We start from the raw sequence: 26,272 nt of genomic DNA, 5'->3' as shown, positions 1-26,272 counted from the left end.
TAATAGTTCTTACTACATTAAAATAAACTATTTCAAGTCTTTTTGCTGATGACATCATTCCAATAACACCAAACATTAGCCAAGCAGCACAAATGCTGACCGACTTCGACCATGGGTGTCGACCATAGCTGAATCTCACAAAGACAATGTTCACGAGAAACAGTCTTGTTCCTGACGTTCCATGCACTCTCAACAGAACGACCATCTCCAAATCCAACAGTTATGTGTACCTAGGTCGAGAAGTCAACGTGACAAATGACCTGGCACCCGAGTTGCTGCGCAGGAGGAAGAGAGCTGCTTGGAACTCCTTCAAGAGCATCAAAGAAATAGCTAAGAGGACAAAGAACCTCTAGCTCCGGGCACATCTCTTTGATTCCACTGTTCTTCCTGCATTAACATATGTCTCAGAGACCTGGGCCCTACAAAAACAGAATGAGAACACTATTCGGGTCTCTCAAAGAGAAATTGAAAGAGCTATGCTTGGAGTGGCTATCTCTCTCTTCGCGTTTCTCGCACATTCATGGAGGTGCTGAACCAGTCGATCGTATTCCTCGTCAATGTTGTCAACAATGGCATCTTCCCAAGTTGCCGCAATAGTGCCAAAGAGTTCCCAGTTGGTGGTCGTTCTGGGAGTTCTCTTTTTGAACTTTGCAGCCCTCTCTCCCCGCTCTGTGAAGTAGAATTTTGCACGAAGAAGAAGGTGGTCTGATCCCGTTCGAAATTTTGGGACAACAGCGACATCGGTCAGGCAAAACCGTCGATTGAATATGATGTGGTCTATTTCGTTGTGGAATCGTCCGCCGGAAGACTCCCATGTCCAACGTTTAGATTCTGCCTTCTGGAACTGTGAGTTACCATGGATGGTCTTGGTCGACATGATGAACTCAGACAGTCTCTCACCCTGTTCGTTCCATTCTAGGTCATGGGTCCCGATGTGAAGTTCTTCAGCTGATCTTCTCGGTCCTATCTTGGCATTAAAATCACCCACGATGATCTTGTAGAAGGTGTGGTCTTCTTTATAGAACTTCTCCAGCTCCATGTAGAACTTCTCGATTTCTCTTTCATCATAATGAGATGTTGGTGCGTAGACAACAAAGATAGAAACTGCAGGCAGTGAGCCACATCTATTCAAATGTAAACGTCCGATTCAGGTTGTTAGGCAAGCTAATGTCCGAGCTTGCAAAGCAGTGCAGAGATGCGATCAAGGAAGACGTCAAAGAGAGAAGAGCAGAAGTACTGGTAGATGCGGCAGAAGCTGGGAAAAGTATTCGTTACACCCGCCTGTCCTTCGCCAACTACAAGACCAAGAAGACTGCCCTCCGACGTCCTGATGGATCCATCACATCCTCCAGAATGGCAATGGAGAAGATTATCCATGACTTCTACTCAAATCTCTTCGATAGCCATGTCCACTTGCCGACATACCAAATTCCACAGGATGGATATGTCGTTCCCAACGTTCTCCCTTCCGAAATCCGACACGCCATTTCATCGGTAAAGAAACAAACAGCACCCGGCCCAGACAAGGTCAGACCTGAACACCTGAAGAACCTGCCGTCAGTACTCATCAATACACTAGCTCGGCTCTTCACTCGCTACCTGTCTGAATGCAAGGTTCCATCCCAATGGAAAACCAGCAGGACCGTACTACTGTACAAAAAGGGAGACATCCATGACATTGGCAACTATTGCCCGATCTGCCTATTGTCTGTCATCTACAAGTTGTTCACTCGAGTCATCCTAAATAGGATTGGCAGAACACTAGATGAAGGAAAACCATGCGAGCAAGCCGGGTTCCGCAAAGGATTCAGCACCATCGACCATATCCACATGATAACCAAGCTCATTGAGGTTTCTCGGGAGTTCAAGATGCCGCTCTGTTTAACGTTCATTGATTTAAAGAAGGCCTTTGATTCTGTTGAGACAGAAGCGGTCATTGAAGCCCTAGCCAATCAGGGCATTCAAGCCCAATACATCAAGATCCTCTGTGAGCTGTACTGCGGATTCACTACCAGGATCTCACCATTCTACAAAGAAGTGATCGTTGATGTCAAGAGAGGGGTTCGGCAGGGTGATACCATTTCACCGAAACTCTTCAGTGCCACCCTCGAGAACATCATGCGACGACTGGAATCGGAAGAAATGGGAGTGAAGATAGATGGTCGGCAACTACACCACCTCCGCTTTGCTGATGACATTGTTTTAATAACACCAAACATCAGCCAAGCGGCACAAATGCTGGCCGACTTTGACCATGAGTGTGGAAAGGTAGGACTACAGCTGAATCTTACGAAGACAATGTTTATGAGAAACAGCCTCGTTCCTGACGCCCCATTCGCTCTCAACAGAACGACCATCTCTGAATGCAACAGCTATGTACCTAGGTCGAGAAGTCAACATGACAAATGACCTGGCACCCGAGCTGCGCAGGAGGAAGAGAGCGGCTTCGAAAGCCTTCAAAAACGTCGAAGAAATAGCTAAGAGGACGAAGAACTTCCGGCTCCGGGCACATCTCTTTGATTCCACTGTTCTTCCTGCATTAACATATGCCTCAGAGACCTGGACCCTATGCAAACAGGATGAGAACGCTATTCCAGTCTCCCAAAGAGGAATTGAAAGAGCTATGCTTGGAATATCACGTTTCACTCAAATGAGAGAAAGAATCCGGAGTTCCGACATCCGTCAACGATCAAGAATCAGGGACGCTGTCTCGTTTGCCAAGGTGTCAATAATCAGATGGGCTGGTCACGTAATGAGATTTAAAGACTACCGCTGGACAAGAGCTGTTACCGACTGGATTCCACGGGATGTCAAAAGACCGCGTGGCCGCCCACCTACCAGATGGTCAGACTTCTTCGTGAAGATCATGAACGATCGGTTTGAGGCTCTTCATGTTCCCAGAGCGAACAGATGCCATTGGGCTACACTAGCACACGACAGGGACAAATGGAGACGTTACTGGTGCCCGCTCGAGCAAATCGACGACTAACGGGAAGTTAAGTGATTAAGTGATGCTTGCAGTATCAAGCTTCACTCAAATGAAAGAAAGAATACAGAGTTCTGACCTCCGTCAACGCTCAATACTCAGGGATGCTTTCTCGTTTGCCAAGGCATCAAAAATCAGATGGGCTGAACACATAATAAGATTTGGAGATGACCACTGGACTAGTGCCATTACTGACTGGATTCCACGGGACGTCAAAGATCGCATGGCCGCCCACCTACGTGATGGTCAGACTTCTTTGTCAAGACCCTGAACGATCACTTTGAGGCTCTTCGTGTTCCTAGAATGAGCAGATGCCACTGGGCTACACTAGCACACAACAGGGACGAATGGAGACATTACTGGCGCCCGTTCGAGCAAATCGATGAGTAACAGGGTATCAAGTGATCAAGTGATCTCATGTTAGGTATAGGTTTTTGGTACCCAGTACCCAACACAGTGTCGCCACACAGGTGGTTTCACATTAAAGCTGGGGTCAGGGGGCCCGAGAGATAAGATAGTATAGCAGTAAAAACTCTGACCACTCTGACCTTACACATGGCCAACACAGCAACACTTATGGTCCCCCATATGTGTTATAAAGACATATATTTATGTCTTTTAATCCCAGTTCATATATAAAGACATATATTCAGGTCTTTTTGTTTGGCTTTCTCCTGACTCTAGTCTCAGGCAGGAATTACTCTAGGCAGTGCTCAGGAGACCATATGGGGTGCTGGGTGGCATGTGCCCATAGGCTCTACTATCTCTCTAGCCCTTAAGTTATATTTTTTAAATGTCTAGAATATATTAAAAAGAACAAGTACAGGGAGATGGCTAAAAGGATTGAAGCACATGCCCTGCATGTAGGATCCCGGGTTGATCCCCAGCACCAGAGTAGCTGGTGTGGCCCCCAAAAAGAAACAAGTCAAGATATACTAAGTGCTGGCAAGGGTGCAAAAAAAAAAAAAAAGTGTACTACTGGTCAGAATGCAAACTGGTGCAATCACTTTTTTAAATTCATTTAAATTTTATAAAGTAGTTCACAATATCTGATCACATTTAATATTCGTACACCCACCCCACCACCACTGCACCTTCCCACCACTGTATTTTGGATGTTTCCAGCCCAAGCTCTAATCCCTGCCCTAAAGCAGAGCCAAAATAACTCATTTTGTAGTTTGTTATGAATAAACAGCTGAAGATGCTTTGAAAAAGTTTCCTCAGAGGAAAGTGTGTGAGTATTGTTGTATTTCACCCAGGGGTTATATCTGCATAAATAAATTTCCCTCGTAAAGTATGAGATGTCCAGGAATAGGTTCACTCCTGAGTGAGGCTTGTCCAAGCATGTGGAGAGCAGCCGTGAGCATGGCGGAGGTTGAATTCTGGAAGTTTTCGGCTGCTGGGGCTGGGTCCCTTGGGGCGGGGAGGGGCCTTAACAGCCTTCCCTCAGGGACACCCTGAATGAAACAGTCTGGCGCAGGGTCTGGTGGCCTGGCTATGGTGTGTCGGTTTATACTCTCTTCCAAAAGATTTATAATGAGTCTCTGGATCATGGCCGTTGATGAGATTATCTGGTGCTGGTCAAAAGTGGCTTGTAGACGGGACTGTCACGTTGCTGGAAACAAGGGGAGATGAGGGGAGGTCACCCATTCCCAGTTCTGTTGAACTTGCAGTTCTCAGTCACAAGTCCCACATACCTAGATTTTCTGCAGTAATCACTGTTTTTTAAAAATATGAAGTTTCCTCAAACAGAGCCAATCCCCATCTCAACCCCAAGCCCCACCAGGAATGATCTCTGAGCACTACTGGCCGCAAACAACAACAACAACAAAAATCAAAAATAAGCTGGGGAGATGGCTTAGAGGGCTGGAGTACATGCTTTGTATAAGGGAGCCCAGGTTCAATTTCAGGCACCACATGGTACCACAAGCACCACATTAGCAATCTAAAGAAAAAAAAAATTAAAGACCATTTTAGGGACGAGAAAGTACAGCAGTTAAAGTATCTATCTGCTTGGAAGAGCTGACTCCAATTCGATCCCTGGTACTGCCAGGAGTTACATGAGCACAGAGCGGGGTCCCCAAGCACTGCCTGGTATGGGCCAAACCTCTGTTCCCCCAAAAAGAATATTTGGTGATGGCTGTCAACTACGTTAAATCTAATGTCAGAGTCCTTTAGTAAAGATTTACTGATTCCCAGGCATCTGTTTATATTTATATTTATAGTTTTAGAGTTGCTTTCATACTATTGTAGTAGGAAGAGTTACTACGAGACACCACGTGGGGGGGGTCAAAGAGATAATATAGGGGTCACAGCACTTCCCTTGCACATGGCTGACCCCAGTTTGCTCCCTGGCACTGAATATGATCCCCCTAGCAGAGTAAGAGTGATTCCTGACTGAGCCCAGAGCCAATGTGGCCCCAATACAAAAAGATTAAAAAAAAAATCATCTGGACCCAGAAAAATCATACTTGATACTTAGCTGCTAGGTAATGCAAACTGGCCTCTGAGTGAACATAGACTCTTATTTCTGACAATTTGATTGAAATCCTGGCATTACTTATTACTTATGTGATCTAGGACAAATAACCTAACCTCCCTGAAGCCCAAATTTCTAATTTGTGAAACACATTCTGCTTGATTGTTCTGAAAGCGACACTTGACATCTTTAAGCTGATCTTCTCCCTGTTACAGGAACCAATATATAAAAAATGTCTGGTAAAAACATTCATATCTTGAGAATGTAGGTCTGGTTTTCTATTCCAACTCTATCAGAGGATGCATGACTTTGGGTACAGTACTTTTCTGTTTCTCAATCTCATCTATAAAGTAGACAAAAATATTATCCCTTAAGTCTGCTGGGAGAGTAAAAGCCTAGGTACATGTGAATTGGAGACCGTCCCTACAAGTCTGACTGTTTCTAAATAAGTCCTTTCCTGGCACATAATATGCACTCAAGTATTACTATTAATAAAGCAGATGCCTGAGTAATACTAGTTTCTGCCTATCCCACCTCTTCATCTACTCTACCTCTTATGCTATGTAAAGAAATCCACATTTAAGAGTCTTTGGGACTTCAAGTAACATCCCAATCACAGTTCTCTCCGCCTGACTCTGGTTATTCCTACCCTACCCTGATTTCATCTGTCTCATCTTTCTAAATATGAATAAATTTTTCCTTTCTCTAGATACTTTCTTATTTAGAAACCTAATCCCCAGGGATCTCTGTAGGGGGCTATAAAACACATATTTCCTGGGCTTTGGAGATACCTCAAAGGATGGAAGTACATACTATACTTGAAGAGGTACATGGCTCTCTGACCCAAAGTCAAGAATAGACCCTGAGCACTGCCAGGTATGCTCCCCCAAACACGTGCACACACGCAAGCACGCACATACACACACACACACACACACACACACACACACACACACAAATTCCCAACTTTTACTAGAAGAGTCTAATTCTAGAACCTGGCTGAAATTATACTTTATTCAAGAACCTATTCTGAAATTATACTTTATTCTTTTCTCTTTCACAATAAAATTTTACCTAGTCACCTTTTTTTCCTTTTTGTTCCTACTTCCACTGAATAATTCAGGTCCATTGGAGTTCAAGCTCATTCTAGCAAAAAGTCTCTAAAGGGTCTCCCTGTCACAGGTACCAAACTGTCATGTATAAGTACACTACATTAATCCCCCTGAAATAAATGTTTTTATCATGTCCTTCCTGCCTTAAAAATTTTGGTGTACCATCTCCTCCATCCCAAAATCTGCATGAAAAAAGAAAAGATGGACTTCTGTGTGGAAATCAAAATCATTCCCTATCCACCACAGTAATCTCCCTTTCTAATCATCTCCCATGATAAAAAAAAAAGCCCTAACCCCTAAGTTTTATTTATGCAGTGCTTCATCTAGCCTAAAAGACATTCTTACATGCACTGTAATATCCTCTCCATAGCAACCCACTGCGAGAGACTAAACAGGTACTCTTTGACATTGCAGAAAACATGGCCTGACTTCACTGCATTGAACTGAAAGGCAGAACAAATGTGTCCCTGACCCACATCCGGAGGAATCTTAGGAAGCCACCTAGTCTTTGCAATACCTCCCTCCCACCATTTACAGGAGTCTTCTCCAAAACCAACCCCAGCCTCTTCCAGCTGTCCCATCCACCTCTCTCCAACATACCTCGTGTTTTCTTAGTTTTTGCATGATACCTCCTATCATTCACTCACTCTGTGCAGACACCTCAATCCAACTCTTGTCGTGAAAACTCAGAAAGTTCTGAATTTAAATGTTCTTTTGGAAATATCTTGATACCCAAATAATACTATGCTCTACTTACCAGTACTGTGGAATGTGGAGTAATCAATTGGACACATTCTTTGGTCAAACTACAGCTCGTCTGTTGTGGGGCCTGAGCAATAGCACAGTGGGTAGGGCACTTGTCTTGCATGCTGCTGACCCAGGTTTAATCACTGGCATCCCCTATGATCTCCTGAGCTTTGCCAGGAGTCATCCCTGAGAGAAGAGCCAGGAGAAAGCCCTGAGCATAGACAGATATGGCAAAAAAAAATAAAATAAAATAATTTAAAAAAGGGAGTGGGGGGACACTCCTGGCATTCAAAACATACAAATGACTTTACCATGACCTTCCTTCTTCCAAGAGGGAGAATTATTGACTGGAATGTTCTGTTTTCCTTACCACATCTCGCACAATACCCTGCATAAAGGACTCCAAGTTTTGGGATAGCCTAGGTCAGTATTTTTCAAATAACAAGTCAAAACTCAAGTAGAATGAAGTCCAATTCAAGTAATTACAACTAGTTTTTATGTGTTTAATGAAATAGCACAGAAAATAAAGTACAGGTCATATGGTAAAGATGTATAGTGTGACATTCTTAATTTCATTACTAATGTAACTATTGCCTTCTAATGTCTGTGTCTTACTATCTATTTTTTAAGTTTGAAAGCTGCTAATGGAGATGACCTAAACTCTATGCTCAAGGATTTCAAACCAGGGAGGTAACCTGCTCTCTACCAAACTTCACAATTTCCAAGAAACATCTGCTAAACAGGAAACAAAGATATAGAAGGGTGAATAGAAAAGCTTGAAAGAGTGACAAGCGCAGAGAAAACTTGTATAAAAGGGTTTCATGAAAACATTGGAATGTGCTACGATACAAGTTCACTTTCTAGCCTTGGCAATTTCAATTTTTTTTGGGGGGGGGGGTCACAACTGGTATGGCTTGGGGCAATACCCAAGAGTGGGAGGGGGATAGCTGAGCTCCTGTCTAGAAGTCTATGTTTCAGCTCTTTGGGCCATATCTTCCCAAACACTAGTTTTTAGACAAAAATGTCTCTCCAATGAAAAACTGCTTCAAAAAAAATTGCTCGAACTATTCACAATTAAACATTTTGCACTGCATTTTTCCAAACAATTATCTTTTCCCAGCTCTGCCAACTTTCCAGGCAATACAACTTTCTCTCTGCTACCAGAATATTCCGAATTTCAGAGTCTGCACTTAATTTGGATCTCTCCCCTTTTAAATATATCATGTTTGGGCAGAATACAGGGATTAAGATGTTTGCCTTGCATGTTGCCACACTGGCTTGACCCGTATACCACATGGTTCCCCAAGCATAACATGGAGTTGACCCTAAACCCCTTTGAGTGTACTCCCAAACAAAAGACATACAACAACAACCAAACACTAATAATGAATGTTTTACCTTCAAAATGTTCCTCGCTGACCACCTTATTCCTCACTCTATTTCTTTAACTTACTACAAGGTTTCTTATGACACTTGTCACCACCAACACCATGCAACTTTATTATTTGCATTGTATTATATATATTACTTATACTCCAGTATCTGTCACTGTCACTGTCCTCCTGTTGTTCATCGATTTGCTCGAGCGGGCCCAGTAACGTCTCCATTGGAGACTTTGTTGTTACTGTGTCTGGCATATCGAGTACGTCACGGGTAGCTTGCCAGGCTCTGCCGTGCGGGCGAGATACTCTCGGTAGCTTGCCGGGCTCTCCGAGAGGGGCAGAGGAATCGATCCTGGGTCAGCCATGTTGGCTGCGTGCAAGGCAAATGCCCTACCTGCTGTGCTATCGCTCCAACCCACTCCGGTATCTACAAACTTTTTTTAAGGAGTCAGACCAAAATTATTTTCTATCGCATCAATTCAACTCTGCTACTACAGAAAAAAAAAAAAAACTTAGTTAATATGTAAAATAGCAGCTTACAGCTATGCCCTGAAGAAACTTTATTTTAGTTTTACCAGGCATCAGGCTGGATTTAGGGCATACACTGAATCACTGAATATTCCAAGAGTACGTGAATGTCATGGGGATGGAAAAAAAAAATTTTTTTTTTTTGCTTTTTGGGTCACACCCAGCGATGCACAGGGGTCACTCCTGGCCCTTCACTCAGGAATTACTTCTGGCGGTGCTCGGGGGACCATATGGGTGCTGGGAATTGAACCCAGGTTGGCCATGTGCAAGACAAACGCCCTACCCGCTGTGCTGTCGCTCCAGCCCCGGGGATGAAAATTTTTATCTTGTTCACTACAGTATCCCTGTGACCAGAAGAGTGTTTAATCCAGAGCACCGCCAGGAGTAATTCCTGAGTGCAGAGCCAGGAGTAACCCCTGAGCATCACCGGGTGTGACCCAAAAAGCAAAAAAAATAGAGTAAGGCCCTAGGTCAGCAGTTCCATTCCAGGTTCTTTAGGCTCATGCTTTGTAGGTGTAGCCTGTGTGCATATGTAAGCAGCCGGAAGACTGCTGGGCCGGGAGAGGTAGGCAACCACTATGTGCCCTCCACCAACTCTCTGCCACCACCACTGACCCTCTCACACATGATCTGACTCCAGGAACAATTGGGCCTGGGGGTGGGTGTTAAGACTGCCAGGCTCCTCCCTCACAAACTGATTCAGTAGTTTGAGGCAGGGGCCAAGAATCTGCTTTTCTACCAAGGATTCGTTTCTATACTATTTTTTGTTAAATGGAGCCACAAATTCCTGATGTTCCAACGATCTCACGGAAGGGGGCTGATGCAGGACTAAAGCTATAAAACTGATCACCCAGCACAACTACTTCAGTAAAATAAGAGAAAAATACTAGGTCTTTAATTTTTAACAAACTATCTCCCAAACACTCTATTTTTACTTGCAAATTAAGTCTGAACTGGCTAAAACAATAAGCCAAAGAGGTAAGAGAATTAACGGGCTGGTGATTAAATTTGATAGTGAGCTAAGAATTAGCTATATAAGCAAAGCCCTTAAAACTACTTTAAAGAATACATTGCCACCTGCTTTTCTATTGTAGAAACAACAAACATAAACCTAAAGAGATACCAGAGACCCAATTTAATTTCAATGAAAAATGCCTACAACAAATTATATCAAATCTAAAGGATCTTCACGGAAAGACAACAGCTCAACCACGCCCATCCCCATACAGAACTGCAAACACCGTCTGGATTCACCACTAGGCTCTGCAAGGGACTAGTAATTTATTCCCAATTTTTACTTTGTCACCACATGGAACATTAAAATATTTCTCTAGGAACTGGATCAATAGTACAGTGCATAGAGAACTCGTCTTGCACACAGCTGACCCAGGTTTGATCCTCACATCCCAGATGGTCCTCTGAGTCCCACCAGGAGTGATCCCTGAACACAGAGTCAGAAGCAAGTCCTGAGCACTGCTGGGTTGGCCCCACCCCCCTCCCCCCAAACGAAAAACACTTTTTGATTTTGGTTCTGCATTCAGGGATCACTCCTGGAAGGGCTCAGGGTACTATATGCAGGGCGGGAACCCAACCTGGGTCAGTCTCATGCAAGGCAAGTACTTGTACTGTACTACCTATCTGCTCAACTAGTTTTAAATTTTTGACCAAAAAACAAACATTTTTTTTAACTTTGGAAAGAATAAAAAAATGCTGAAAAAAATTCCAACACAATTTTGATGTTGATAATATGTTGAGATGTTATTTTGGATATACTGAATTAAAGTATTAAATTATTAAAATTTATTTCACTTCCTTAGTTTTGTCACTATAGCTACCAGCGTTTAAAATTACATCTGGCTTGCATTAGATTTCTACAGAATAGAAACAGAAATAGATTGCATGGTCCACCCCAGCATTCTTCACCTGTCATGCATACTGGTGGACCGTAGTTATAACGAAGGTGACAGAGCAATGGTTTTCAACTTTGCTACACCTGCCAGCTAGCTACCCTAATCCTGAAAGTAAACTTGGGGTCTCTTCTTTCATTGAGTGGCTTCTAAAAAGTATACAGAAAATGAGAACTGGAAAAGATAGTACAGCAGTAAGGTGTTTGCCTTGTAATGCAGTTCGATCCCTGGCATCCCATATGGTACCCTGAGCGCTGCCGGGGTAATTTCTGAGTGAGAAGCCAGGAGTAATCCCTGAGCATCACCAGGTGTGGCCCAAATAACAAAAAAGAAGACAAAAAGAAGGTGGTGTGAAATAAGTAATAAACAAACATGAAAAAGATGGTAAGTCTGATGTGAAGATCTCTGATTCTGGCCAGACACAAGCACAGCACAAGTTTCTGTACTAGATCCACCATCACTTGGGGGTTCTAACTGGTTTTTTCCCTTGAAAAAAATTACCCTGATCTCTGTAACCACTATGTTTATCTGTATCTGTAGACAAAAACATTGCACAGTTTACATTCATTTCAAATTACAACGATCTGTTCTTAGAATTGCTAGCAGTTCAAAGGGCTGAATGTTAAGATGTTTAATTATAAAAACTACCTGGTTCCCAACACCCCATTCATGCTGCGCTGCCATCAAACACTTCACTCTTGCAGAAAAGAAAGGGTACATCTGTAACGACTCCTTTATATAATCTCTGTCCTCTTTACTTCGATGTCCTTAAACCTTAATTTAGAAAGCTTCTCATTTGCTTGCACTGCCAAACTTCTCCTCCCATAGAGGACACGAAAGGAGAGTACTGGTTGGCAAAGAGTAACAGGAGGGATCGGTGGAGCTGTGAGCTCCACCTCTGCATAGGACTCTGAAAACCCCACAGCAAGAAACTACACCTAAGGCAAAGATGAAACATTTAACCCTTTGAGATCTTTTCTCCCTAAGCATCAAAGATACCACCAGATCTATGAGAAAACATCTGTTTTTACAGACGTGTCTTGAGACTTCCAGTTTTCCTTTTTATCTACCACACCTGGAGATGCAGAAGCACCACACCAACATTCCCACATACAAACATACACTCCAGCCTTGTAAGCCAAGACTTCTTTAATTTAAGAAAATATTGTTAAGGAAAGAAATGCACTACTGGGAAGAATTAGAATTACAAAATGCAAATGAAAGTTTTTTTAAAAAAGGGGGCTTCGAACTTTACAAAACCATGACACTACTTCCACAATTTAATTATTCTGCCATATAAAACATAAACTTCAAGGACTAATTCCAGCACATGGGAAAGAGTTACAGCCCACGAACCTGAACAGCACTGGCCTCAAACATGCATTTCAAACACAATGAATATTGTCATTCTGGTGAGACAGTGAACAACTTGAGTAGTCAGTCCATAATACTTGCTAAATGAAAGAAAGAACCAGAAAACTAATCACACATATTGCAATTAATATGTAGAGTCCACAGCCAGTTGATCTGGAATGGGAACAAGAAGTAGAGCCAAACATGGCCAAATCTAGTGACCACCCCAGGAGCCCACTCTCCTAAATTATTTTCACTCTGTGCAGTTTATTCTTCCCCTTTCACAAAGTCCCAGTCCTCTTTCCCATTCTCTGGCCCCCTTTACCAGCTTCCCCCAAACAATAACAGAGGAAGAATATTTTCCAGTCTCCCGGTTTCTAAGCAAGTATTAACATCTGTGACTTTTACCCATGTGTTCACTGGGTGTCTCAAAAAGGCCAACCACTGAACTAGCTCGGTGACAGGGTACAAAGGTAAGTGAAACACTATACCTACTCTTCAAATAGCTTGTGGGGGAGGTAGACAAACAAGTATTACATTAAAAAAAAAAAGCCAGAAAAGGGGTTGCGAACAGAAGACTCAAAGGATTGGATGTATGCATGCTTTGCATGCAGGAGCCCAAGTTTCAATCCCCAGCACCGCAGGCTCAACAACACCCTCACCCTTCCAAATGCCTGGAGGAAAAGGCAGGTGTGCCACTTCGTAGGGCAGGAGGGGAGAGTGACAGTTCTTTCCCTTGGCAAGGTGCTGGGGATCAAACCCACAGTCTCACAAGTGCAAGACAAGAACTCTACTGCTGAGCATAATCCTTGGCCCATGGTTAACAGCCTTAGAGGAGTAATAAAAGTGAGATTACAGTCCAATATACCTGTGTTAATCGTCAACTCATCAAATAAGACTAGAAAGTGACTAATAATAACAATCCCCTGACCAAAGAAGCTGAAGTGCATGACACTAGCACAATACTAGCAAGAAGTGGAGGGGTGAGGGAGAGCTGGAAGGAACCTGTACAAATATCAGTCATCACGTTAAGAGACTTCTCACTCACTGCTCTCACTGAAGGTGACTTAACTGACCCACTACTGGGATTTCGGTTGGTTCTAAAATGGTTCCAGCCAGGCTGCAGAAATAGTATAGCAGGTAGGGTGGTTACCTTGCATCCGCCAAAGCAGGCTTGATCTCCAGCACCGCCAGGAGTGATTCCTGAGTGCAGGGTCAGGAGTAAGCCCTAAGCACAACTAGGTGTGGCCCGAAAACCCCCCAAAATAATAATAATAATGTAAAAGAATATGGATGAAGTCATTTTCTCCCTGATACTCCTTGTGGTCACTGGCAACATCTGCCAGACTGCTAGTTGGAACTACCGCCTTCGAAGAGACGAAACCAATTAACCAAGTACATGAACCAGATGGACCACACTCTGCTTTGTTACGCTCCAGAAAAAAACTTTAAACATGGTGAAGAGACTCTCGGGCTGGATACAGTACAGCAGGTAGGGTGCTTGTCTTGCACAAGGCCAACACGGACTCAATCCTCGGCAAGCAGGTCAGGAGAGATTCCTGAGAGCAGAGCCAGGAGTAAGCCCTGAGCACTGCAGAGAGAGGGAGGAAGGAAGGGAGTGTAGGGAGAAAGAGAGACTCCATAGGAGGGCAAGGGAGGAGGGAAGAGGGTGGCATTATGACAGGTGGCTTAATTCCTCTCCTACTAGTCGCACAAAACTGCATTTTCCCATCCAGCCCAGACACTACAGGGGCATGAAGGCTGGTTTCCCAACTCTGACCTCCTGCGTGTACCTATCACTCCCAAGAGGTACAGACATGGTCTAACTTTCTTCTGCTAATACCATCCTGATCCTTTGTTCTCATCATCTCTTTTCTTGACCACTCATTTCCTTCTCAAGGAATCAAGTACTCCCAGTCTGCCTTATTCTAGATCCCCACATGAAATAGTAAGATATGCCTTATTCCAGATCTCCAACAAGAACCAGGGCAAGACTAATAGATAAAACTACCACATTTGGGGAGCCTGAGAGCACAGCAGGGCACTCGCCTTGCACACGACCAATTCAGGTTCAATCCCGGGCACCTCACATGGTCCTCTCCAAGCACTTCCAAGGAGTGATCTGAGCACAGCACCACTGGGTGTGGCCCAACCCACTCCCCCTTCCCCCCAAGAAGCCTACATTTCTAATCTGTATATACACCTTAAGGACTTTTCAATTTTATTACTAAATCATAAGTAACTGAGGGCTGAGTATGAGTCTCTGTGGTAGAGCACTTGCTTTTTTTTTTCAATTGCTTTTATTTCTACTCCCAGCATGGTCTGATCTCTCACCCCCTCCCCCACCCCGTCCATGCTCCAAGGAGACTGCTAGCAGTGACCCCTGAGCACAAGGTGGGTGTGGCCCCAATACAAAAACTATGACTAAAAACCTGTACCATATCAATTTAAGGAAATTAAAAATGCCATGCCTCCTAGAACACTTACAATCAGTATAATCTCTTCTGAACAAATACTTTAATCATGAACAGTTCTCTCTTTTAACACACACACACGTGTGTGTGTGTGTGTGTGTGTGTATATATATATATTTTTTTTTTTGCTTTGGTTTCTGTGGGGGCCACATCCAGCAGTGCTCTTAAAGGTAAGAGCCCTGCCTACTGCATTACTGTTTCAGCCCTACTAAACTGGACACCTAGAACAAATAGAAAACATCCAGGAGGCTGGGCACAAGGCTGGGTGGCTGAGTTGATGCCTCTCAAACTAGGAGGCTCAGAGCACAATCCAAAAAAAAAAAAGTGGTAAATTTTATAAACCTGATGTTTTGAAATCAAGTTATGACTCATAAATGCATGGATTTTTTTTTCAAATGTTGCAAGCCTAATATGAAGGGATTTAGCTGATGCTTTCACATTAGAAGTTTCATAAATTTCTGCTCGTTTTCAATCTTAAACAAGATTACTAATACATCTTAAAATTCTAAGACTAAAAGGAATTTCTTCCAAACTAAATTTGAAACAAGAATTCTTTATCACATCCTAACGTAAACACAAATGCCAAAATAAGGAGGAAATGGGCTTCAAAACCAACTTAGATTCATTCATAAAATCAAAGATCCAGGAAATTAAAATGTTTATACTCTTGTCAATTACTGAAAGTCAAGGTAGAAGCCAGCGAGATGGCTCAAAGGGCTGGGGTACACGCTTTGCATGCAAGATGTCTGGGTTTGATGCTCAGCACCACACGGTTCCCAGAGTACTGCGAGGAGTAGGCCCTAAGTACCTTCACGTGTTACCCCTATACAAACAACAAAAAGCAAAGAAAAAGTTCAGAGTCAGAGAGATAGTACAGCGGGTACGGTGCTGCCCTGCCCATGGCCAACCATGTCAACCCCTTTCACTGCATTCAGTCCCCACAGCCCTGCTGGAAGTTAGCCCTGAGCTCAGAGCCAGGACAAAGCCCTGAGCACTGCTGGGAGTGGCCTCAAAAGCAAAACTAAGTCTTTAAATCAGAAAGTTGGGTTGGGGAGAAAGAACAAGGGTAAGGCACTTGCCTCACATGCAGCCAATCCAGGTTCAATCAACCCCAGAACCACATACGGTCCCTTGAGTACCACCAAGAATGATCTCTGAGCAGAGAGGCAGGAGTAGCCCTGAACACAGCTAGGTATGTCCTCCTCTTCCCCTGCCCGCCAAAATGAAGTCAAGGTAAATACAATTGATGACTTAACTGAAAAAAGTCAAGAATGTGGTAATCTTTTAACAGAGCATAGTTAAATTGTCCAACCTAATGGTAAAGAGCTTTTAAATGAAAGCCAGTTTACTTTGCTACCGGAAGGCAAAATTCATCACATTAAAGTCACATGCTTTAATTATTAATTCCAGTTTTGCAGTGTCCAAACCCTGAAAACGTTACTGTGATGAACTCTGGGACTCACTGTAATTTTTACTTTCAGAAAACATTTTTTAGATAATAGAAAATTTACATCCGTTAATGAGAGAAAGGTACAATTTCAAAAAAAGCATATTAATAGCCTACCTATTCTTGTACTTTATATAAAAAATAACCTGTGAGATGTTTATGAGAACGTAGTATTTATTCACTATCATTTTTACATATGAAAACCTTCCAAAAGGTAAGAGAAATATAAATCAGGTAAAGAAGGACTCTCTTTTAAAAATCTCTACCATTTTATCCAAAATCAAAAGTAACCAACAAGATTTAAGAAGGCGCTCAGAGGCCAGAGAGAGGCTCAATGTGGATCGTGAGGCGATCCCCAGAATTGGGAGGAAAAAACTCAAGGAAGAAAAGACTGAAACTCAAGGGAGAAAAATACAAACTAGAAATCATATCAGAGTCCTCTGAAACTGGGCAAAATTTAGTCAAACTGAAGTTATGGTCATCAGTTTGCTTCTCCTTTCCTATGGCATGTTATACTGCACTGCAGAAGCTATCTAAATGTGCATCTTCTCCACTAGATTTAAAAGTACAAAACTGTGTCTCATTCACTCAGCCCCACATTCACCTGTGCATTATACATAAGGTAGAATGCCTTATACATGATAATAAATGAAAGAAGATTGACTGATTTCAGGTAATAGAATTAATTCCAGGTAACCATTTAGGCTCCAAGTTATGAAGGAATACTTATAATCTCATTACTAAGGCTAAAAGTTCCATGTAATTAGATTTTTTTCCTTTAATTTGCAAAGTGACTAAGATGGTTTTAAGTGATGAGAGCATACTTATATTTTAAATGTCTTTAAAGTAGACTGAAACATTAAAAAATACACTCACAAACTAGAAAATGACTGCTCACTGTGTTTAATACGAAGATAAATGTTATTGATATGGTGACCATAAGGTGACTGGATACTAACATTTTTAAATGTTTTTTCATATACAAAAACACAGAAAGTGAAAATAAAAATTGAAGGGCTGGAGCAATAGCACAGTGGGTAGGGCGTTTGCCTTGCACGCGGCAGACCCAGGTTCGATTCCCAGCATCCCATATGGTCCCCCGAGCACCGCCAGGAGAGATTCCTGAGTGCATGAACCAGGAGTAACTCCTGTGCATCGCTGGGTGTGACCCAAAAAAAGCAAAATAAATAAATAAAAATAAAAATGGAAAGAGGCCCTGGAATTGATTGGAATGTCATAATGGGCAAGTAGGAGACTTAATCTAGAATACTGCCATCTCGACTCTGACAGGAACTAGGAGGGGAGGAATCAGTTTCTCAGACCTGAAAAACAATTACTTCCGTTCTGACACACAAGGTGCCATTGAAGGCTGAGGAAGAAAACAGGTGCAGCTCATGGACTCACTCCCCAGTATCCAAATGATGAGTATACCAAGCAGAGCCCATCCTTCCTGGACTCCGAGCAATTCCCGTTCCAGTGATGCTTAAAACCCTAGTCTAGAGCAGAAGTAAGCAAATACAAACACAAGGACCAAACTCGTCCAAATCTGTCTACCTCTTGCATTTGTATGCCCTGTAAGCTGAGAATGGTTTTACATTTTAAAATGATAAACAAAGTGTCATATTTCATGACACCTGAAAAGTATGAAATTCGAATGTCAGTGTCCATAAAATACATTTTCAAAATAGGTACCACACCCAGCTGAAGTTGGCCCAGCCCCTGTTCTCAGAAACTACCAGGTCCACACCCAGTTGGACATGTGGTGCTGGAGACCCAAGTAGGACCCTGCAAATGCTCGGTTAGGTGTCTCACCACTTGCGCTATCTTCCCAGCCCCAGAGGAAGACGTCACTGGAACACAGTCGTACTAACTCCTTTGCATGTTGTCTATAGCTGCTTTTGTGCTACTATGGCAGAACTGACAGAGACCTTAAAGCTTGCCAAGCTCACAAGATATATTACCTGGCCCTTTACAGAAAATGTTTGCTGACCCCTGCGTTAGAGCATTTTCCCATGCTCCTGGTTGTAATTCCTTTCTCAGAGGCAGTCCATGGCTTCACAAGGTAGAGACTCTAAGCTTGACAGGTGTCCATCTTGGGGATGTGTTGTCCAAAGTTACATCATTACATATAATACAGTGCAACTCATAAGGGTGGGCACAAAGACAAAGTAACAACTTATAAGCATACAGAAGGCACTGAAAAGGAAGCACAATGCAGGCACATTACAGAAAGCACAGTTCAGATCTTTTACCAGACTACTGTATCCAATTCTGGGCCATGCTACCTAAAGGAAACAGGTAGTTCAGAGAATCTGGAGGCGATTAGATGCTTAAAAGCCCTTAATCAAAAACCATACAGCTCAAGAAAGTCTAGAAGAAGTAAGATTAGCCTGCTCAGTTTTTTCAAGAGAAAAACTGAGAAAAAGTATAATAATAAGTAGGGAATAAAACTTTGCCTATGTTGGCGGGTGAGGTTTCTATTGATGAAAATAATGGCGGCCTGAAAAAACAGTCTATAAAATGTACCTCTAATGAATTAAAATGTAATTCTTAATGAAACTGCCATTTCTATATTAGGTCATAAACTAGACCAATGATCGCTTGTGAAGTACTGTACTGTAAGTCTTCAACTGATGTATTATAGTACTTTCCTTCTTTCAAAAACATCTGGCATTATGTAAGTTACCAGAAAAGGTGGACTATTAATGTGCTGAGGCTCAGTAATACTCAAGTAAGTTAAATGTAAGTTTCATAACCACAAGGCTTTCCACGGACCAAATGGGGGAAATAGGCTTAAGTTACAGAATTTGTGTTACACATTCAAAATGTTCCCACTGAGACTTGACTCTGAAAGATTCCTCTAAGAGTACAGGAATCTTCCCAGATTCAATTAAAGTATTCAGTCTTGAACTATCTGGGTGATTTTCTGGAGCAAGAGAATGGGTCTTAAACACCTTTCGCCGCCACTATGGTTCTGTTAACTTTAATCCTCCCAAGTTTTACTTAAAAAAAAAAAAAGGCTGAAGCTGTAGTTCACTTTCGATTTGTGAAGGTGGTTAATGTACACACAATCAGTTTAAAATAAACTTCAGTATGCCAAATTAAAATGTAAGTCTTATTTCTTTGTGATAGGGACTATATTTCATTAAGAAGGGGGGAAAAATGAGGAAACAGGCACAACTTTCAATTCTTCCTATGACCCTGTTACCTTATTACTTCAAAATGTCTAACGCTGCAGAATACCGTCTACTTCCTAATAGTTTGGGTACTTAAAATACAGAATCCTTGAATCCGAAAATGGTTCTTGCGTCAATCTCAACACTGCAGTTGGTAATGCAAATTCTGAAAAGTGCTCCAAGTCCATCTGCGTTTCCAACCTGGAAATTCTTAGGCCAGTATTTTCCCAAGCCTACTGCTCCACCGGTGTGAAGGACTAACTTTCTCCCCTCCTAGGTTCGCCTATACAGATTTTTTTAAATCAAGAGCACACGGTTCTCTCTCAAAGTCACTTCTCCGATCCTCCATTAACCTTAGCAGGATCAACTTTTGGGGGGCCAAGTCTCTTAACACTTCTTTTTTTTTTTAATTTAAAGTCCTGTGGGAGGGAAACAAAGAAACAAAACCTCCTCCCCCTCTTCGAAACCATATGGTAGTAAATTAAAGTTAACTTTTTTTCTTTTTTTTTAAACCGACTCAAAGTCTACACACCGGCCCGGAACACACACACACACACACACACACACAGACAGACGCACACACACGCACACACACCCCAAATGTGTCTCTTTGTGCCCTGGGACTGGGCTAGCGCGGTCTCCCAATCTGCAACCGTCCCCCCTCGAGTTTTAAAATCGCAAAACAAAGTGTCCGGCGCGGCCCGGGCCGGGAGCGGCTCCCCGCGCGCGCCGCCCCGAAGTGCTCGGGAAGGTGTGCAACGCCGGGGCCCGCCGGCGGGCCGAGCCGCCTCTGCTGCCGCGGCGGGGCCGGATCCGCCCCGGGAACTTGGTTACCCGAGCCCAGGGACGCGCCGAGGCCTACCGCGAGGCCGGGCCGGGCTCGGGGGCTTCCCGTTCCCCGGCCGCCGAGCCTCCCCGCCCGGGCCGTCGCGGGCCCGGGGGGGCCGGGGCGCCTCGCCGCCGTCGTCTCCCGGCGACCGGACGCGCCCGCCGGGGGCCGGGGCCGGGCTCGGCGGGCTCCTGCCCGCGCCCGCGGCCCCGCTCGGCCGCCGCGCCGGGCCCTTCCGGGACGGCGGGAGCGCTAGGCCGCGGCGGGGCCCGCGGCTCCGGGCCCGGCGCGGCGGCCCGCGGCGTCCGGTATCAGTCCCGAGGGCCGGGTTCCCGCCGGTAACGGGCCCCGCCGCCTCCCCTCCCCCCGCTCCCCATGACAGTGCAAACCCTCCGGGCCGCCGGGCCGCCCCGCCTCCGGCTCCAGGCCCGGCTCCGGGCCCCGCGGCCGCGGCGGCGGCGGCGGCGCGGCGGCCGCTCCTCGCTCGTCGCCCGCCCGCCCGCCCGCCCGGCGCGGAGCCTCGGCCCCCGCGGCTCGGGCCCGGCCCGGTCCCCGCCGCCCGCCGGCCGCCTTCCCGCGGCGCCCCGGCCCGGCCGGGCTAGGCCGAGGCCCGGGCGGCGGGGTGGGGGCGGGGGTCCGCTCACCTTCATGTCGGGACATCCTAGTTCAGACGGTGGCGGCGCGGCCCCTCCCGGGCTCCGGCTGCAGTGTCCCCCGCGGGGTCCCGGCGCTGCCCGTGCCGGCCGGCCGACTCCCACTCGACTCCCGGGCTCGGCCGCGGGGGCGGGGTGGGCAGGGGAGCGCTCCCGCGGCGGCGGCGGCGGCGGCGGCGGCGGCGGCGGCGGGGAGGCGGCGCGGGGCGGGAATGGGGCCGGGCCTGGCCGGGGCTCAGCTCCTCCAGGAGGCGGGTCCGACGCCGCGGCTCCGCCGGCGCCCGCCGCCACTCGGTCACTCTCGGGCCCGCCGGCTCCGGGCTGCGGCGCGGCGCGGCGCTCGGCGAAGGCCGCTCCTCCCCTCCCCCGGCCCGCCCCCCGCCCCTCGCCCCGGCTCCGGGCCGCCGCCTCCGCCGCCGCCTCCGCCTCCGCCTCCTTCCGCCGCCCGCACGCCGGCCCCGCCTCTCGCTGTCCGCGCCGGGCCCAGCCGCCCCGAGGCCCCGCGGCCCGCGGCCGCGGCGGGGGCGGCGTGCGGGAGGCGGCGGCTCCGGCGGCGGCTCCGGCGGCGGCTCGGGGCGCGGCGCCTGCCCGCGCTCCGCTCGCCAGCAGGCCCGGTCGAGCGCCCGAGCCGGGCCGGGGCCTGGGCGCCGCGCCGCGCCGCGCTGCGCGGAGGGAGGAAGAGGAAATGCCCGGCCGCCCTGAGCGCCCGCCCCGCGTGGCCCGCCGGGCGCCCGCCGCCGCCGCCGACCCCGACCCCCGGGCTGCTGGCGACCTGCGGCGGGGCTGCGGCGACCGCGGGCGGCGGGGGCTGCCGGGCCGAGGGTTCCTGGAGGGACGCGCCAACGGCCCCGGAGCGGGAGGCAGCTGCGCCCCGGGACCGCCGCCCGGGTGCGGGAAGGCGGCCCTGCTCGGCCGCGGGGCCCCGGTTGCACCCGCCCGCGCCCATCCCGAGTGCCCTGTCACGCAACACCGCGGGGGGGGGGGTGTGTGTGCGACTTTGCAAAACTGGTGTGCGAGTGTGCGTGCACTTGGCCCGCTCTTTTCTTCTTCTTTTGGTCTTTTTTTTTTTTTTTAACGCTGTTCCATTTCCAGCTCGGTTCGCAGGCATTGCCGCAGATTCAAATTCGACTGCCCCCTTTACCACGTGTCGCTTGGTGGCGTGGTTCCGGGGAAATTGCGCTTCGGAGGCAAGCTTCCTCCCGGGGACTCCGCTTCTGATAGTCTCTGGGTAATCTTGGACGGATTGTTTCACATTGCCGGCTCCTCCGTGTCTTTTGTCTTTTGTTTGTTTGGATGGTTTTAATTTACTCCTTTTACTTTCGAAATTCTGCTGAGGCCTCAGGCGCAGAGACCGCTGGCCCTCGGCTAGATCGATTCAAACTAGATCCGGAAGATAACTACAAATTTGGAGGTTATTCTGAAACCTGTGCAGTTCAGTAGTTCTTGGAACTGGGGCTAAAATAATTTGACACCTTGTGCCTAACCCGCCCCCCCCCCTTTTAAATGCACGTGATTATAGATGATAGTAATTTGGAGAATTAAGTGTATATAAAATATTTAGCCCCAGAAAGCTAATCTGTAGGTAACTATGCAAGAGGTATAGTTGGTAGTAACTACTAGTTAGTTAACTAAGTATTAACCAAACTAAAGATTCAGATGAATTGGAATTAAATAAAAGCTTATCGCCAGAAATATTTCCATGGGAATTTATAAAGATTTTTCTAAATGCAGTCCAACACAACTGTTGAAGAAAAGTTCAGCGCCCAAAACTAGGCATTGGTGGAGCAGAAAAAAGAAGGCTTCGGCTAGCCAGGCTAGCACTAACCAGGTGCTTACCCATGCCAGCACTTTCATAAGCATTTTACAGTGCCCCTGGGTACCAAACACGGAGCCTTAGGCTGTAAAAGTGAAGCTAACACCCACCGTTCCTGATGAGTAAGTGATGCCTGTAAATATACTAGGTTAGACAAATTAAGCCATTGAATATTTATGTTAAATATAATCAGAGAAGATGTTGAAGCCGGTAGGAGAGGACAAAAACACTGAGCACCAGAAAGGAGTAAGAGTCAGCCTAAATGTTGAGTTTGTTTTCATTGGGAGAGTTGCCGCTATCCTTTGAGAGTAGTTACTATCTAAATCTCAAGAGGGTATCACTCTGGCTACTCCTTCATTCAGTTGGACAAAAGAAGATGCAGCAATGAAAAGTGTTTCCTGTTTGAATAAGAACAGGAATATATATTGCTCATAATGTATTTCATAGGTAATGTGATCATACGTTGTCTATGTTAGATAATGGGGTTTTTATGACTGGAGGAAACATTTCCCCAATTTAGTCAGAGATCAGGCCCTGCAGTTTAGAACAACTGTCTGGGGTCCAGAGAGAATACAGAGTTAAGATATTTGCCTTACTTGCAGTAGACCACCGTTCTACCCCCAATACCACATATGGTCCCCTGAGCGTTGCTGGGTGTAACTCAAAAACTAAAAATAAACTTGCTTGCTGCCCTATGGGAGATTTTTATTTCTCAAAACTGAATATAGAAGCAGTAGTTATAGCTCAGCAAAACATTAATACATGTTTAACCTGTGCTGGGTTCAATATTCAATATTTTGGCACACACACACAAAACCAGACCACTTATAAAAAACTGATTTATTTCTGTTCTACAGAAATATTTTCTCCAATCCTCCTTTACACTTCTCTGAGTTCTTTATCCCTTGTCCTTGTTCAACCAACCCATCTTCCCTGTATGGTCCAATTGTGTTTCTTAAAACAAGCTGATGCAGCTAAAGACCAATGAATTCTGAATAAGATCTAATTAATTGTACTATTGTCAGTTTCCTGGCTTTGCTATTTTTCTGTAGTTTTATAAAATGGAAGGGGCTTCTTTTCAACGGTTTTCTGTAATTGCGTAATTATTTCAAAGTTAAAAAGTATAGGAGGGGCTGGAGCAGGTAGGGCATTTGCCTTGCACGCGGCCAACCTGGGTTCGATCCCCGGCACCCCAGATGGTCTCCCAAGCACCATCAGGAGTAATTTCTGAGTGCAAAGCCAGGAGTAACCCCTGAGAATCTCTGGGTGTGACCCAAAAAAGCAATAAATAAATAATATAGGATAAGAGAGCAGACCAATACTGCCTGCTGCAGTGTGGAGACCTCCTCAGTAGCACAGAGGCTTTGACCCCAACCTGGACTGAAGAGGGCCTTGAATTCTATTCCCAGTGCCCCATGGCCTTCCTAGGACCGTTGAGTGTAACCCAGGTGGCCCCCAACCCAGTTGAGGAGGCCTCAAGTCAAAACAAAAGTGCCTCCAGCCAAGGAAGTGGGAGTTATCAACAAAGTTTTAAGGTGATGAGACTTATTTTCTATATTTCTGTATCTTCTTATTTCTATATCTTCCTTCCTCTTTTCCCTGGTGGTTTTTAGGCCACATTCCTAGGTACTCAGGGATCACTCGTGACTGAGTCAGCTGAGTGCAAAGCACCTTCCCCACTGTATTATTTCTCTGGCCTGGACTATTTAGTATCTTAATCACAAATCATCCTGTTATTCATCGATTGCCTCGAGCAGGCCCCAGTAACGTCTCTTTCATCCTAGCCCTGAGATTATATTCAAGGCTCTTTAGGAGAATGAGACCCATCATTGTTACTGGTATTTGGCATATTGGGTACGCCACAGGGAGTTTGTCAGACTCTACCATGTGGACAGGCTACATTTGGTAGCCTGCCAGTTTGTCCAAAGTAGGAATGAGATAATAAGATGTCATAATAAGATGTCGCGGCCGCGTGCACTTCTGGGAGCTGGGTTTTATAGTCTCTGAGTCTTGGCCATTGATGGGATTACATGGCTCCAGGGGGCCAGTTGGTGGGTGTGACCCCCGCCTACTGGAATTTGAAGGATCTGGGTGGAGGATGCTTGGCCCCAATCCGAGTAGGCTTGGAGATCTCGACCCCGGAACCCGCGTGGCTTTGTCCCTCTGCCAGTACCTTCATGTGTGCAGAGAGTGGTCTCAGCATGGTGGTGGCTGGTCCTGGAGGTCTTCGGCTGCTGGAGCCCTGGTCGGGGCGGGGAGGAAAGGTCAACCCGCTCCCCTCCAAGGGGCCCCGGTGAGGACAGCCAGGTGTGGGGGCAGGAGACTTAATAATGTTACTATTTATTTGTCTCAAATTTATAAAACTGTATACCTAAGGAAACATTTAGCACAGCCAGTAGGGCATTTGCCTTGCACGTGGCCAACCTGGCAGACTGGGTTTGATTCCTTCGCCCCTCTTGGCGAGCCCAGCAAGCTACTGAGAGTATCTCGCCCTCATGGCAAAGACTGGTAAGCTCCCAAAGATATATTTGATATGCCAAACGCAGTAACAAGTCTCACAATGAAGATGCTACTGGGCCCAATCGAGCAAATCGATGAACAATGGGAGGACAGTGCTACTCTCTATACCTCATGAAAATATTTTTTGAAAAAAGCTCTTGGATGGGGCTGGAGTGATAGCACAGTGAGTAGGGTGTTTGCCTTGCATTCAGCCGACCCAGGTTCGATTCCCAGCATCCCATACAGTCCACTGAGCACCACCAAGGAGTAATTCCTGAGTGCATGAGCCAGGAGTAACCCCTGTGCATCGCCGGGTGTGACCCAAAGAGCAAAAGCAAAAAAAAAAAAAAAAAAAAAAAACGTGGAGCCAGAGTGATAGTACCTTGCTTTGTACTCAGCTGACCTAGGTTCATGAATGAGAACAGTTGTAATTACTGTAATTCATGAACAATCGGTTTGGGGCTCTTCATGTTCCCAGAGCGAACAGATGCCATTGGGCTACACTGGCACGCGACAGGGACGAATGGAGACGTTACTGGCGCCCGCTCGAGCAAATCGAGGACTAACAGGAAGTTAAGTGATTAAGTGACCTAGGTTCAATTCCCAGCACCCCATATAGGTCCCCTGAGCCCACCAGGAGTGAGCCCTGAGTGCAGAGCTGGGAGAAGAACCAAACATTGACAGGTGAGGCTACAAGACCAAGGAAAAGAAACAAGAAAAACTTTGTTCCTCCAGTCTCCTGTAGTCTAGAGCAGCAATTCCTAACCAGGGGTGATATGATCCTCACCCCTTTTGTGTCCCCAGGATATTCCAAAGGGTCACAGGTTAGAAAAAAATTATAAATAGGGGGAGGGGTGAGATCACAAGATTATGGAGTCAACTGATTA

At 45.9% G+C, this 26,272-nt stretch overlaps 1 protein-coding gene across 2 annotated transcripts in view; it reads right to left on the bottom strand.

Moving 5' to 3' along the window:
- The window catches only part of KCMF1 (potassium channel modulatory factor 1), a 78,765-nt gene extending 57,249 nt beyond the window's left edge, over positions 1–21,516 (bottom strand). Inside the window, exons 1-2 of one of the 2 annotated variants that reach the window (XM_056116253.1) lie at positions 21,065–21,516; positions 18,377–18,611 (exon numbers count right to left, since the gene is read on the bottom strand). Coding sequence is in view for 1 of the 2 variants with exons in the window: in XM_056116246.1 (XP_055972221.1) it covers positions 21,065–21,080 (16 nt within the window). In the remaining variant the exon portion in view is untranslated. The remainder of the gene's footprint in view (positions 1–18,376; positions 18,612–21,064) is intronic. The other variant, XM_056116246.1, reaches the window with a different exon arrangement.
- Positions 21,517–26,272: the final 4,756 nt, after the last annotated feature.

This window comes from Sorex fumeus, unplaced genomic scaffold, assembly GCF_029834395.1.
Source record: "Sorex fumeus unplaced genomic scaffold, SorFum_2.1 ptg000003l, whole genome shotgun sequence".
Taxonomy (NCBI): Eukaryota; Metazoa; Chordata; class Mammalia; order Eulipotyphla; family Soricidae; genus Sorex; species Sorex fumeus.
Note: the sequence above shows the minus strand (reverse complement) of the source record. Positions and strands in the feature narration are given on the sequence as shown.